The sequence below is a fragment of the Priapulus caudatus genome, unplaced genomic scaffold (assembly GCF_000485595.1).
Source record: "Priapulus caudatus unplaced genomic scaffold, Priapulus_caudatus-5.0.1 Scaffold1799, whole genome shotgun sequence".
In the NCBI taxonomy this organism is placed as follows: domain Eukaryota; kingdom Metazoa; phylum Priapulida; class Priapulimorpha; order Priapulimorphida; family Priapulidae; genus Priapulus; species Priapulus caudatus.
Genome location: NW_014578860.1, coordinates 20522 through 34151, shown reverse-complemented (window position 1 = coordinate 34151; position 13630 = coordinate 20522). Strand labels below are relative to the sequence as shown.

The window sequence follows — 13630 nt, the reverse complement described above, 5'->3', positions numbered from 1 at the left end:
CTCTCTCTCTCACGAGGGGGGTGAAGCCACGGGCGAGAATGATGATTCTCCTCCTCCTCCGTGAGCGACGAAGGGACATGCGGTTTGTTTTATTATAACAAGTACGACAGCCTGAGCAATAATACTGTTAAAGAATCGTCAAAATCAAACGCGGCGAAAGTTTATTAATTCGACTAATACTGCAACATGGTTTCAGCATTTCACCGTTGTACGCTCTCCTTCTTTATACGCTCTGTTATTATGTACAGCTCACTGGACTTACCAGTGTACCTTCTTCAACTGTTTGACAAAATTTCTCACCGAGTGACGAAACCACAAGCTACCACTAATTAGCCACCATAACACATATTGTGCGTCCATAATTTCTCAGGCACCACATACAGATTACAATTTTTTTCCAGTCCACACAAATAGATATGGACAAAAAAATTCTTAGCGACCACGAACAGATTGTGGTCCCAAAATGCCTCATCCACCAGAAATAGATTGTTCGCCCACAAATTTCTCAGTCACCACATACAGATTATGGGCCTGAAAATTCCTTAGCCACCACAAACGGTTTGTGCTCACAAAGATTTCTGGCCACGCACAGACAGATTGTGGTCTGTAAATTGTCCTTAGCCACCTCAACATAGTATTGTGGAAACATAAAAATTATTAGCAGCACCACAAACAGATGGGACAAAAAATGTCCTAAAGTATTAATATTATCCGCCTATAAGGCTAAAGCGGGCTTATGTCAGGCTGCAAGCCGCACGATCGAGCGAACTGGCCTGCAATTTCACTGCGACTGCAGTGCTTAGGTCGCGAGTCGAGCTGCAAGCGACTGCTGCGACTGGCCACCATGCACTAGTTGCTCGAAATAGACACATATCGGGCAACTCGGACGCAACTAGTCGCTGCCGGATCGCGCTACAGTGCCTTCGCAGTCGCAGTCGGCTTGCAAGCCCGGGACATAAGCCCCCCTAAGAAAAAAGATGGTTTGTTTCTTGCCCTAACGAGCTGACTAAAATTGGACACGCGTAGGCAGGCAACTTTTTTACTTATCAATATTTTATTCCATTTTTGTGTCATTCTAAAAATAGCTGTTTATATATATACTTATAACAGCCCATATAACAACTTCAAAGTCAAATCAATGCATTCACTGATCGATATTACGTTGGGATTTTTTTTAGTTAAAAAAATATTTGTTCTTTTTTTTACAATTTTTTGCGCGATCAGCAAATATAAGTTTTCGACACCGGGTGTTCTATATAATGGACTCGGTCGGGTTAGCGGAAACAATGGGGTGGAACGTCTTTTTTTAGGCCTAAAGGTAATAATGCCATCTATCAGTATAATGTGTATTCTACAGTGCACCATGCTTGAGTCTATTAAATGCTGGATGCCAAACTTTGTCACAATGATTCAGATTTATGCCATTGTTTCAATTCAATTTTAATTAATTTTGGGGCAGCTAGCTTTATAGTATAATGGGTGTATATCTATCTAGCCAGTTCTGATTTATGTTTTTTGGATGTACAAATAAATTATTGTGCTCTGCCATTTCTAAAATATAGTTATTCTAATATTTTTGTTCTCAAAGCTCTCAAATTCCTTACATTTTCTTACAAAATACAATTACCTGAGAAATTTCATCCGCAAGTATGGAATTTCCTCAGTTTAAGAAATTTTCCTTAGAAGTGAAAGTGTTGAGAGTCTGTGACTCACGTTGGCCCCCACAGGGGCGGTTTCCACGAAGCGTACTTAAGTATTGAATCGTGATTAAATCCACTATCACGATTTAGCTTCTCGTACTTAAATTAAAGCTGACTGTTGGTCACGAAGCGTAATTACTTTAAATCATGATGTAAGGTTAATCCAATATCTTTTAAAAAAATGTTTCTACTCAGAGCATGATTAAATCCACTAAATCATAATTACGTGCTAGCTACTAGAACTTAGAAGTCAGTATAAGTACTAGTATATTAGGTAGCGCTGCCAGATTTTGCCAATTTGGAAATTTTACTTCAAATTTTTCCCAAGGAAATTTAAATTAATCCTTAAGTTTGCTGCTAGCTACTTCAATCATTATAGTTACAAATTAATTCCTTTTCATGTACCGAACTTTGAAGATATTTTTTGGCGTATTGGTCGCCGATATTGAATACCGTGTAATTTGTTTTAAGATTGCTACTCGCTCCCACCTTGCATTTACTCGATTCCCATCGAGTAACTAAGCCGAGAGGGCGAGCGAGTACCAGTCTATTCATGCTTGAAGTCGGCTAATTAGAGTGATTATAGTTAAATATGTACTTAAATCGCTTCGTGAAACAGATTTTGAGTATGATTAACTAATCATAATTACGCTGAAGTTAAATATGATTAGTGATTTAATCATACTTAATGTTTAAGTACGCTTCGTGAAACCGGCCCCCATTCCTTAGAAGTGAAAGTGTTGAGAGTCTGTGACTCACGTTGGCCCACCAGATCGTTACATAATTTCAGCCAACATCAATCAATCAGCAAGCACCTGCCGCCCACGAGTCTAGCAACAACACAGCAACGACGTGTACACTGTAACAATTACACTGTACACGGTAACAACACTGACAGACAAAACTCACAAACCTGAACCACAACCAAATGATGATGTGCAGCACTAGACTGGCAGTAAGTCTATATACTGCCTCTAGATAAATTCATTTTAAAACCTCATTTATCCTACAGCACCCTCAATAGTCCAGGAGCAAATTCCTGTACAACCTCTAAAAATGGAATTGGTTCAACAGTCACTACATCTAAGGTTTGACTTGACAGGATCGTCGAATAGACCCCCTGGAACACCCCCAGGTATAGTATGTAGTCTCAAATTGTGGTGTCAGTTTTGTGCTATAGAAGCCATTTTATAGACAAGGGTGGGTGACGCGACACCGTTAAAAGATGTGGGGTATAAATAACATAACAACTCATATCTTTGCTAATAGTAAACCAATTTTAATGATTTTGGTACCAATCGGTACGTCTTAGAAATTGCTACCATAAAAAAATGTTAACCTACTTAAGAGGTCACTTAAGAGGTCACTAGAGGTCACTACAAGTCAAAAGGTCATGTGACGGGCATTTTTCCTTAAACTGCAGTAACGATTGCCAAATATAAATAAAATGTTGCTACATGAGTTTGCTTATGTTTATTTTACCCTAGGGTGACCATATAAGGAGTCCAATAAATATTAACTATTCATCTTGAACGGCTAACCCATGGCAGCAAATGGAATAGTGAATGAAATCCGTGACATGATGACCATTCAAATTTCTGGGTAGGGGTAACTTGTAATTAGACAACATGTGCACATCTTCCATTACAAACAGACATAAATGTTACAGCATTAATTAGGTTCAATACTCTAATTCATCATTTCTTCACACAGTGTCTCTTACCATTGTAGCATCGCAAAGGACCAAGAAAATGATATCCCTCCTCCCTGGCATTTTTGCCTCCAGTGTCGCCAAACCTGAGTTGTGTAACTGGCAGGAGGGTCTTGTTGTTAAGTAAACCGTTGTCGCTAAGCCAAAGTTCTGCGTTACTGTCACAGTTGCACCTGTGAATGATGATGTGCAATGAATGAATTGTAGTTCACAACTTGATTTCTTCCCGCGACTAGTATTAGTAAGGTCGCATCTTCTCACAAGGGCATTACCAAATTATCCAGCCTAAGAGAAGGACAGGAGTACAGATAGCAACACACATAATTGCTGTTATAATTTATAAGCATCAGTAATTTCAGTTGTTAACGACATTCTGATATAAATGTTCTATCATGAACAGCATGTATAAACCCAGCCGGGATGCTGTGTGATTATTAAGTCACAGTAGCTTACCTGTATATATTTCGCGTCGTTTTGAAACATTCTCTAAACTCAATTGATGATGTTAGCTTGTTTAACAAGTTTGAGTCATGTTGCAAAATTGCTATATAACCACAAGTATGAAGCTACCATACCTCTTCGCAGCTATTATCAGCTACTTTTCAGAATCCATGTAAATAACTCAGCTGCCTAGCTGCTTTTAGCAGTAACAGTTTTTCTCGTCAATGCATTGTGCAAGTTATTCTACTGGAAATCAGATTTAGGATAGGCCCTATATGGCTATAATCCTATCGTCAAATGTCTTCACACACACTCCCGGTATTAGTACAATACAAAAACACCTATATATACACCATATATAATCATGAAGTAATTTCAGTGACATTTTTTGTTGATAGTGTATAACCAGAACTGCCATCAAAATATGTTGAAATGTTATTCACGTGCAATACTTCATTACTCACACTTCCCCTCGAGTAAAGCAGGATCGGTTTTTGGTGCAGGCGCATTCACCGCTATTCCATGGAGCTCCTCCCCAATCAAACTGCCTCTCGTTGTCACGCGATTGCCACCAAGCATACCTGCGATTAATCATAATAGCCGATAATATATAATAAGACGACTGATAGCAAAATAGCTAAATTGAGTGACCTATTTTTTCAGTAACAACTATCTTCCCGGCTATTCCGTAATACAAGCCTTCCGTATTATCGTTGTTAACGTAGCAATTAAGCACAAAACTCACACTAAATTGACAAAACTAATTAATCATTAATTCAACTATGCGATTGTGTATAACTATAGGCCTTGTCACATTGTGCTTCTGTAACACGGTACCGTACAGCGAAATTGGGCGTCTCAGATTATGACAGACACAGGCACTTGGGCTGATAGGTACTCCTATCACTTGGTACCCCTATCACTATCACTTGGGCTGATGGGTACTGCCAGAATGTACCCTGGGCAGGAGTCCTATATTATCTTACTCCTGCCCTGGGTACACCGGAACGTACCCTGGTAACTATCTGATATGGTTAGGGTTAGGGTTAAGGTTAGGGTTAAGGTTAGGGTTAGGGAGTAGGCGTAGGCGACTCCCTAGGCTCGTTAGTGGAGTAGGCGAGGTATGGTCCGGCATATTAGATAGTACCAGGGTACGTTCCGGCAGTACCCAGGGAGACATAGACCCTGGCAGCGGCACTTGGAGCATTTCAATAAAATATAAATAATATTATAATGCTAAATAAATACGAAATCTATTTACTACCGAAGTCTTAAAGGACAATTGAAGTCAAATTCGCACTATATTTATACTCTACAAGACAAGTAACGATAAAGTTCGATCACCATACGAGTCAGAACTTCAACACATTTAGCAGTAACATTTTGATATCGCTGCAATTACTCTCATCTGGCGTCTTTTTATGCTGTAACGTACGTGTATCGTCCTATTACAACCTACAATCGCTACAATACAACATATGCGCGTACGCGACACCATTACCGAATACCGTATTACCGAATACGTATTACCGAAACCACGTTTAAATACATCGAGCTTCGTGCTCCGTTATCTATCATATTCATAATCGTCATTTAACACCGATGTGGACCTGACAACCTTGTCACTTCCACACATCATATTTACAGCAATATACAAAAACGCAAAACTGATTTTCATATTTTCGATTAAATGTTTTAGGCCTATATCAAACTCTAATTGAAGAATGTTTTAGCAGTCTGACATATAGTGTAAACGTACCGTTAGCGACAAATTCAACACGATGACAAATTTTCTACACACACGTTTCACCACCAAGATTACACGAATGAATACTACAATGAACAGAGGATAATAACACGTCCCGTAGGCTTTGAAACAAATCGTATATCGCAAAAATGTTGCGTACCTTCGCAGGTGTGAGCTTCAAGATATTATAATATGCACTTTTTGGTAATGCAATAGGAATAATGGATCATGAAGGTGTGGTTAGTTTTGGGCTCTAGGGTACATTTCCCTCTGTGCTATCCTCCGAGTCATACTTATACCGGTGACACCTAAACAGAACAATTACCCCTCTCAGGTGAATCTCGTAGTTCTGCTAACACGGGCGTAAATCTACCTGTGCCCCTACCTCACATACTCCCGCTCTCCTGTCCCACCATTCTGTTCGTGGACAACCTCAGCGAGTCGAGGGCGTATATCCCAGGCCCTTGCATTAACTCTGTGCATCTACCTAGCACCTCGACTTATTCCTTAAGACTATATGCCTTGTCTCGGAAATTCGGGCATTTACGCATTTCAGAAAAACTTGTAACCCGAAATCAAGACCCCCTACCACAGCGGTCGAGTAAAGATTTAATACTTCAACGTCTAACTAATGCCATCGTTTCTTGTATAGGTAAATTGTCATGGCTAACGTAATAAAATAATAGATGTTGAGGGTGGTGGAGGGTGATAGTGGCGGTAGTTATAGGCGGAGAAAAGTGCTTTAATATTTCGCTAAGTAATACGCTCGTACCTTTCAAAGCTAGTTTAATACGCAATCTATCTATGCGACACAAGAATTGTGTTTCACTCACCCGCCTCGAAGCTATCTCCTTGATCGTTTTGTTGTCTTTTCAGCTGATATCTCGCTATATTGTCGCTGTCCGCATCAAGCATGCTTCCTGTCGTTCCTTACGTATAGCTGAATCGCGCCGTGTTTCTGCGTCGTCCCTGCTTCTTCGTAGCCAGGTCGTACAATTGCGAATGTTCTGGCTTATATGCGCTATTTGCAGCTGCATATCACTGTCCCTATGCATTTCCAACATTTTGCGCGTATGGCGAAACTCTCATAACGAATGTCACAATCACTGCGGAATCTGCCAATCATGTCAATGTCCTTTCTTCTTTCTTCTCTTATTCTTCTTCTCTTCTTCATCTTCTTCCTCTTTTTCTCTTCCTCTCTTCATCTTCTTCTTCATTCATCGTTACAGCTGTCTTCACTACAGTGTTCCTCTCAACTTTCGTGCATCGTATAGCTATAGTACCTTTAGTTCGTTGTTTGGCAAAGGAATACCCAAGTTCGACTGGTCCTGCACCACAATGTAGGCGTGTGATTCGCAATACCGTGGTAGAAGGTCTGTAGTAGACTGATAGCGATAAGGCAAGACAAGAGTAATGTTCACTGGTGTTTACTCAATCTCTAATACAATACATAAAGTCTCCGTGCACCACCGAAAGCAAGAGCGGTTACTACACACTACACCTTTCTCAGCGGGTGGCTGGTACAAGAGCCCTAGGCGCGGCTGCGCGCCACTATTTATACGACGTTTCTTCTCCTACGTCACCTCTCGTTATAGGTTTCTTCTCTGACCAACCGGCCATACAAATACGGGGAATGCAGTCCTACGGCTGCTACATTACCCATACCGAATATGGTAGGGTATGAGTGTCTCCGCACTTGGCCGGACTCCATGGCTCGATTCCGGCCCTGATGTCATAGATCATCTGGTCAGTGTCTAGGCTGTCACAATGCGCAAGAACTCGGCAAGAACTTCGGCCTGTTGTGACATCCCTTCCGACACTGCGGCGCCAAGATTGCGTTTCCCCGCATCGCCCCCATGCTTCCCATAGTGTGTGGGCTTTGCCCGCTTACAATATGTTATGCTAGGTGAAAGTATTGTTACAGCATACAACAAACATGTAGCCTGTAAATGTACTTATATTCATGTACATACAATATACCTGTGTGGGTAATGCATTCACGGTATATGTACATGACTTGCGTAGAGATGTTTGTACATGTACAGACACATATGATTCTGACCGAGCGTGATAAGCTCGGTGATCAGTGTACTCGCATGACTCATCTGGTCTATAGCGTCGAACTGGTCTACAATAACCCAAGTTCTTCTCATTCTCATGGCAGCATATACATTCAGGTGCCGTAGTCATTAATTCACAAACACTACAAGAACACCAGTATTTGTCTACAGTCCTATCTGGTACCGAAGCTTCCATTCCACCATGTTGACTGTCTGCTGATTCTTGAGTTTGTGCCGACTCTTCGCGTTGCTTTTTCAGACGTTCTCCTCAATTTCTTCTTGTGTATATTCAGGCTCAAACCTATATCCAACTGGTAAATCTCTATAAATATCTCATCATCTGAGTAATCACTAGAATCATTGAAATTATCGCTTTCTGTCTCCATCTTATAACACCACATGCACTATGTTTACATAATGGCGTGTTTCAACAGGGGGCTGTGACGTCACATGACCTAGACTAATATTCATGTGTTTTTACTGCGGATTTTGAACTGCGGGCGCCAGATTTGAAATGGATATACGTTATTGAATGTATTTATTTTAAAATCGTTACAGAAGTTATAAAATTTGATTTCAATTGTCCTTTAATGTTTCTATACTCTCTTTCACCTATTATTGCCGACAATTTGTCTGTAAATGCCGTCCAAATGCTCATCTGCAACAAACGCTGGCTGCCGCCATGGGCCCATGACTGCCGCTGCACACTGACACATAAATATTATACTATATATATTTTTATAATTTGTAATATATATATACATTTATATTTATGTGTCAGTGTACAGCGGCAGCCATGGCGGCAGCCAGCGTTTGTTTCAGATGAGCATTTCGACGACATTTACAGGAAATTGTCGGCAATAATAGGTGAAAGAGAGTATAGAAACATTAAGATCGACTTTGGTAGTAATAGATTTCGTATTTATTTAGCATTATATTTTACAGAGTGGCTATATGCCCGGCAGCCGGCATATATCTGACGGCTGCCGGGCATATAGCCACAGCGTATATTTTATTGAAACGCTCCAATTAGTGCCTGTGATGATGATAGCTCTACTAACGCTCATAGGGTCTATGTCTCCCAGGGTACTGCCAGAACGTACCCTGGGTACGGTCCCGTCCGGTATACCCTGGTAACTATTTGATATGGTTAGAGTTAGGGTTAGGGTTAGGGTTAGGGAGTAGGCGTAGGCGACTCCCTAGACTCGTTAGTGGAGTAGGCGAGGTACGGTCCGGCACATTAGATAGTACCAGGGTACGTTCCGGTATAGCGGACCGTACCCAGGGTATACGTTCCGGTATAGCGGACCGTACCCAGGGTACGTTCCGGCAGTATACCCTGGGGGACATAGACGCTCTCAGCTCTAGTAACTATACTATCACTATGATCAGTCTGTTTCGAATCGCATATATCTGTCATCACAGTAGCTCTAGTAGTAGTAACTATAGCCCGCGTACGGTTTCCGCTGGCTGAATAGTGATATGGAAACTGACAAAACAGACAATGATTCAGCTGAGACAAAACAACAAAACAAACACGAAATTCCTACACAAGCTGTAAAATCTAGATTATGTTGCCTTGTGCGAACATAATTATGGCTGTATGTACCTGAGTCTTGCTCTGTTGCTGTAAATGACACTTCCAAAACATTCATATCGCATATACTGATCACACGTTGTGGATACTTGAGTCAGCGCGGTAAGTTGTTCTATTGTTGCGCCTTCGTATATGACGTCGTGTCGATAAGACCCTGGATCTTCATAGCCCTTTACATGAAGGCATTTGTCGGCGTTGTGAGTGACGATAGTGACGCCTGCATTAAACCGAAGATTACCAAAATGTAACAGAAATAGTTGCATTTATTTGTGATTATATCGAGCTAATAATACCTATTAGCTATTAGTATTATTAGCTCTTGATTATATGGAACAACCATGACGCGCCTAAAAACAAAGAACGTGCCTCCTTCACGAGCTGCACGTGTGGTGAAACGATACGATAAACTCAAATGTGATTGGGCGTAGTACGTGCACGTGTGCTTTTGCGTGTGCGTGGGCGAGCGCGCGTGCCTGTCAGTGTGTACACCCTTTGTGTATACCACAGACTGTATACGTGCATATTAATTTTGTTTGTATATCGCGTATATCGGTGATGGTTAATTAGGTTGTATTTTTACTACTAATAATATCAAGCACTATACCTGAACCGGGCTGCGACAGCTTGCATGTGACAGAGAACGGAAGAATCCCTCCCTCTCCATCCGGATCGATCCAGTATGTGCCGTCCTGATGACTGAACCCGCTTTCTTTGATTTCCGCACACGATTTGAAGTCTGTTGTAACAACAGTTATGCATTAGTAAAGCATATAAATAAAACTAAAAGTAAGCCACCTTTATGTGCATAATTTTAAGAACTGTTAAATTTTGCAAACGCGAATTATTACATTAGTAAGAAAAATATAATTAACAGCAGTAAATTATTCACAAAAAGGTTATCACATGTATCAAAGAGTGCACATGTGATAAAGTATAAAAATTGGTTTATGTACGATAAGTTACAAATAGTATATAATTCACTGTGAACAGATTTATCACGGCATTTCATGCGCAAATACGAGAAAAGGACGTAAATTAACAAAACGTAGGCGAAAAATTGTCCAGTCATATAAGAATGAAAGCAACAAAAAATATTTCATAATAATATTACTGTTTATTTTCAACATTCACGAAGGCATATGCGAAATTTTTTTTTTTAACTGTTCAAGCGTTATAGGCCTATGTGTGGATGAACCAGCAAAATATTACAATGCAAAATAAACAGTACAGTACAGTACAGGTTAGTAACTACAATGTATTATATAAACAATATATATAAATATATTGCGCAGTAAAACAGTAAACACATGGCATACGATCCCTGTCGCTATACGAGAATAAATTTGAGAAAAATGCAACAGAAATATTATCTGAGATATTCTACCGCGAAGTATGGATGAACTAAACCTGGACGTTGACTTGGAGCTTCCTACCAGTGTCGTTTATTTGACGGCTGTGGCCCATGCAGCATTGCTAACTGTATGTTTACGTATGTCTAAAAAAGTTACTAACACAAATCAGTATAAACTCGCAAAATAAGAGCATTCGCCAATAATGCACGAGTCACGCATAAAAGGAAACACCAGACATCGATGGCATTTACGCGTTGAAATAATTATGTGCAACCAATGCAGAGTAAAGCTTGAAGTTTTGAGAAGGGCGACAAGCATTAGGGATGACCACACCGTAAACAGTATATGCGGTGGGCAGAGAGACCTGCACAGCCTGGTCTCAGACAGTCTGTGCCGAAGACATATATCTACCTGGCTTTAACGGCCTGACTACAGTGTTATTGTCCGCACCAGCTGTTTCATTTCCCGGTGACAATAACGTCCCACAAGTCAGGACATTGCTTGGCCAATTGCACACCTCCAGGTAGGGATCATAAAGAGTTCCCCGTGGGCACGGTTTGATTGACCTAAGACCGTGGTCACATTGGAGGAACAGCGAACAGTCTTCCTTGACGGGAAGGTATCCAGTTGTTGTATCGCAAGGCAGCAGTAGATATTTGGTGCTATGCAGCCATGGTGACCCTGCGCATATAAACACCCTGTCTGCTTACACCATATACGTTATTTATGTAACGCGCTGGTAGTTGGAACAGCATTGTTGCCGCACTGCGGATGAATTAATAATACCACCGTACGTGCCAGGTAACGCTCGATCACGTACGGGCATGCTGTTGGAATTTTTGAAAAGGCAAACATAATTATCGACCTCGAACTGCTGCTGGTTAAATTAGTCTATGCTATAAGAGAGCCATTATTGATCTGTATTTTTCCGAAAGATTATAACGGCTGATGCATTGTACCGATTTGCTACTATTTTGCATATATGCATTTGTATGCGTGCGTGCGTGTGTACGTGCGTGTGTGCACTGGCATGTGTGTGCACCACTACCGCCTGCGTGTAGGCCTATAATTTATTTTATGTAGATTGATTCAATGTACATTTACTTGCACGGCGTTATACGTATGTATATATATATATATATATCCTTGCCACCCAAGGCAAAATGGTATTGCTTACGTGCAATGCTCAATGATCAAAATCAAGTGATCGAACAAACATACTAATGCAACAGATATTGCAGATACAAAAAACAAATGATTTCATATAGAGGATTGAGCAGATGCAAGATTCGCTAAGATGTGAGCTGACCAGGTAGAATAAGAAACTTTGGCAATTATTTTGCAATTACTTACGTTGTACAAGTCTTTCGACAATTGCTGGTTCTACCTCATCTCCTGTGACAAGTAACACAGAAATGCTGTCAAATATCACAAATAAATGAAGATATACATAATATATATTATATATATATGAAAAATATTTCTGAAGCATCTAAGACTGGCTTGGCTTACAAGACTATGACACATTAATGAGTTGAAGCTCGACACATGAGTTAAGCTTGACACATTAATGAGTTGAAGGCTACAACTTAACTGCACGATATATAGAGAAACCGACACGAACTTCTAATTATGCGAAAACTTTATATCGTTAGTACCCATCTACACAGTAATCTTGCAGGAGCAGGAAGCACGTGTCCTTTAATTTGTTTTTGTTTTTAGTATGGAACTGAGCTAGCCTCGATGTAGAGACGAGTCGAACGAGTTATTTTTCATACGATGGCGGTCAATATAAGCAGACAATGTAAAACTGGAAAGCACATATCATCGACGATGATATCGCGCTTGTAAAAAAAACTATACGCGCTGATGAAATATGTCGTTTTAATATGTTAAATTTTAATCTGCGCTTTTTCATATAACTCTGGTTACCGCCACCCCGTTTACATTAAAATCAGGATTGACAGACTCCTGTTAAAATGTTATATTCACAATTTAACCAAGTGGTTACGCCATATCCCGTCGAGGACTGCTAAATTTCCGCCAAAGCCCCATGCTAAAATTGATCGTATTCAGGTATAGGCACATGACTAGAGCTCGGCACCCAAGTTCCGGAATTTATGCTATACAGACACTTTGTGGTAGATCTTTGGTGGTCCAGAGAACAATACATAGCTATGTTGTGTTCTCATTCTGCTACCGCATGCTCGCTATGCGCACTAATTAATAAGGTAGCTGTCAACACACGTGTATCACGGCAGGTTAAGCTATATAGCGATCATTTCATGCATGCTCTAGCTACCACACTCACTGCAACACACACACAGTCCCGGGGCGAAATCCAAGACTTAGAAGTGGTGACTCCTAGTCCAATCCTCAAGGTTAATATTGAGGATACTCTCAAGTGAGTGCAAGCCGCTGAGGCAGTTTTTGAATATGGTTTCTATAATTTTATGGGCAATAACAAGAGCTCATATCTCTCTCAGACTGTAATAAAAGGCCAATAAACTGCGTCCTGCTTCGAATATTGCTTTATTGTAATTCGTAGACAGGGAGGCAGACGTGAAGCCAACCAATCCTTGCCCACGTGTACCGGTGCCCGTGGCCGTGGCCTTGGGGCGGCCGTGGCGGCCGTGGCTAGGTGCGAAGTGCGCTACCACTGCAAGCCCTTCCTACGGTCACTCACTTACCGACTTGACACGAGTAAGAGACCTTGGCGTATTTCTTCACGTTAATACATGGATCGCCGCCCACGGCTCGGTTCGTCACAGCGAGCCGGCACGACGACTTCTCCGCACATTGGTCGTGTATGTTTGTCAGACGCCGCACAGAGATGCGATCGAACGTGCACGTGCCCGTGTTTTTGGCGGGACAGATCGCAGCCGAGTTCGGCTCTCGGCCGTAGCGCACGGCGTGTATTTTAACGAAGCCATTGCTGCATTGCACCGTTACCGTGTCACCCTCGCACACTACTAGCTGCTCTGCGCAGCCGGATGAGTCAGAATCACCTTCAGACATAAAA

At 41.2% G+C, this 13630-nt stretch overlaps 1 protein-coding gene across 1 annotated transcript in view; it reads right to left on the bottom strand.

Annotated features, from left to right (window-relative positions):
• Nucleotides 1-13630, bottom strand: part of LOC106817621 (contactin-associated protein-like 2) — a 28607-nt gene that overhangs the window by 5379 nt on the left and 9598 nt on the right. Inside the window, exons 3-6 of the mRNA XM_014822300.1 lie at nucleotides 9861-9992; nucleotides 9269-9473; nucleotides 4317-4433; nucleotides 3424-3584 (exon numbers count right to left, since the gene is read on the bottom strand). Coding sequence (XP_014677786.1) covers nucleotides 3424-3584; nucleotides 4317-4433; nucleotides 9269-9473; nucleotides 9861-9992 — 615 coding nt within the window. The remainder of the gene's footprint in view (nucleotides 1-3423; nucleotides 3585-4316; nucleotides 4434-9268; nucleotides 9474-9860; nucleotides 9993-13630) is intronic.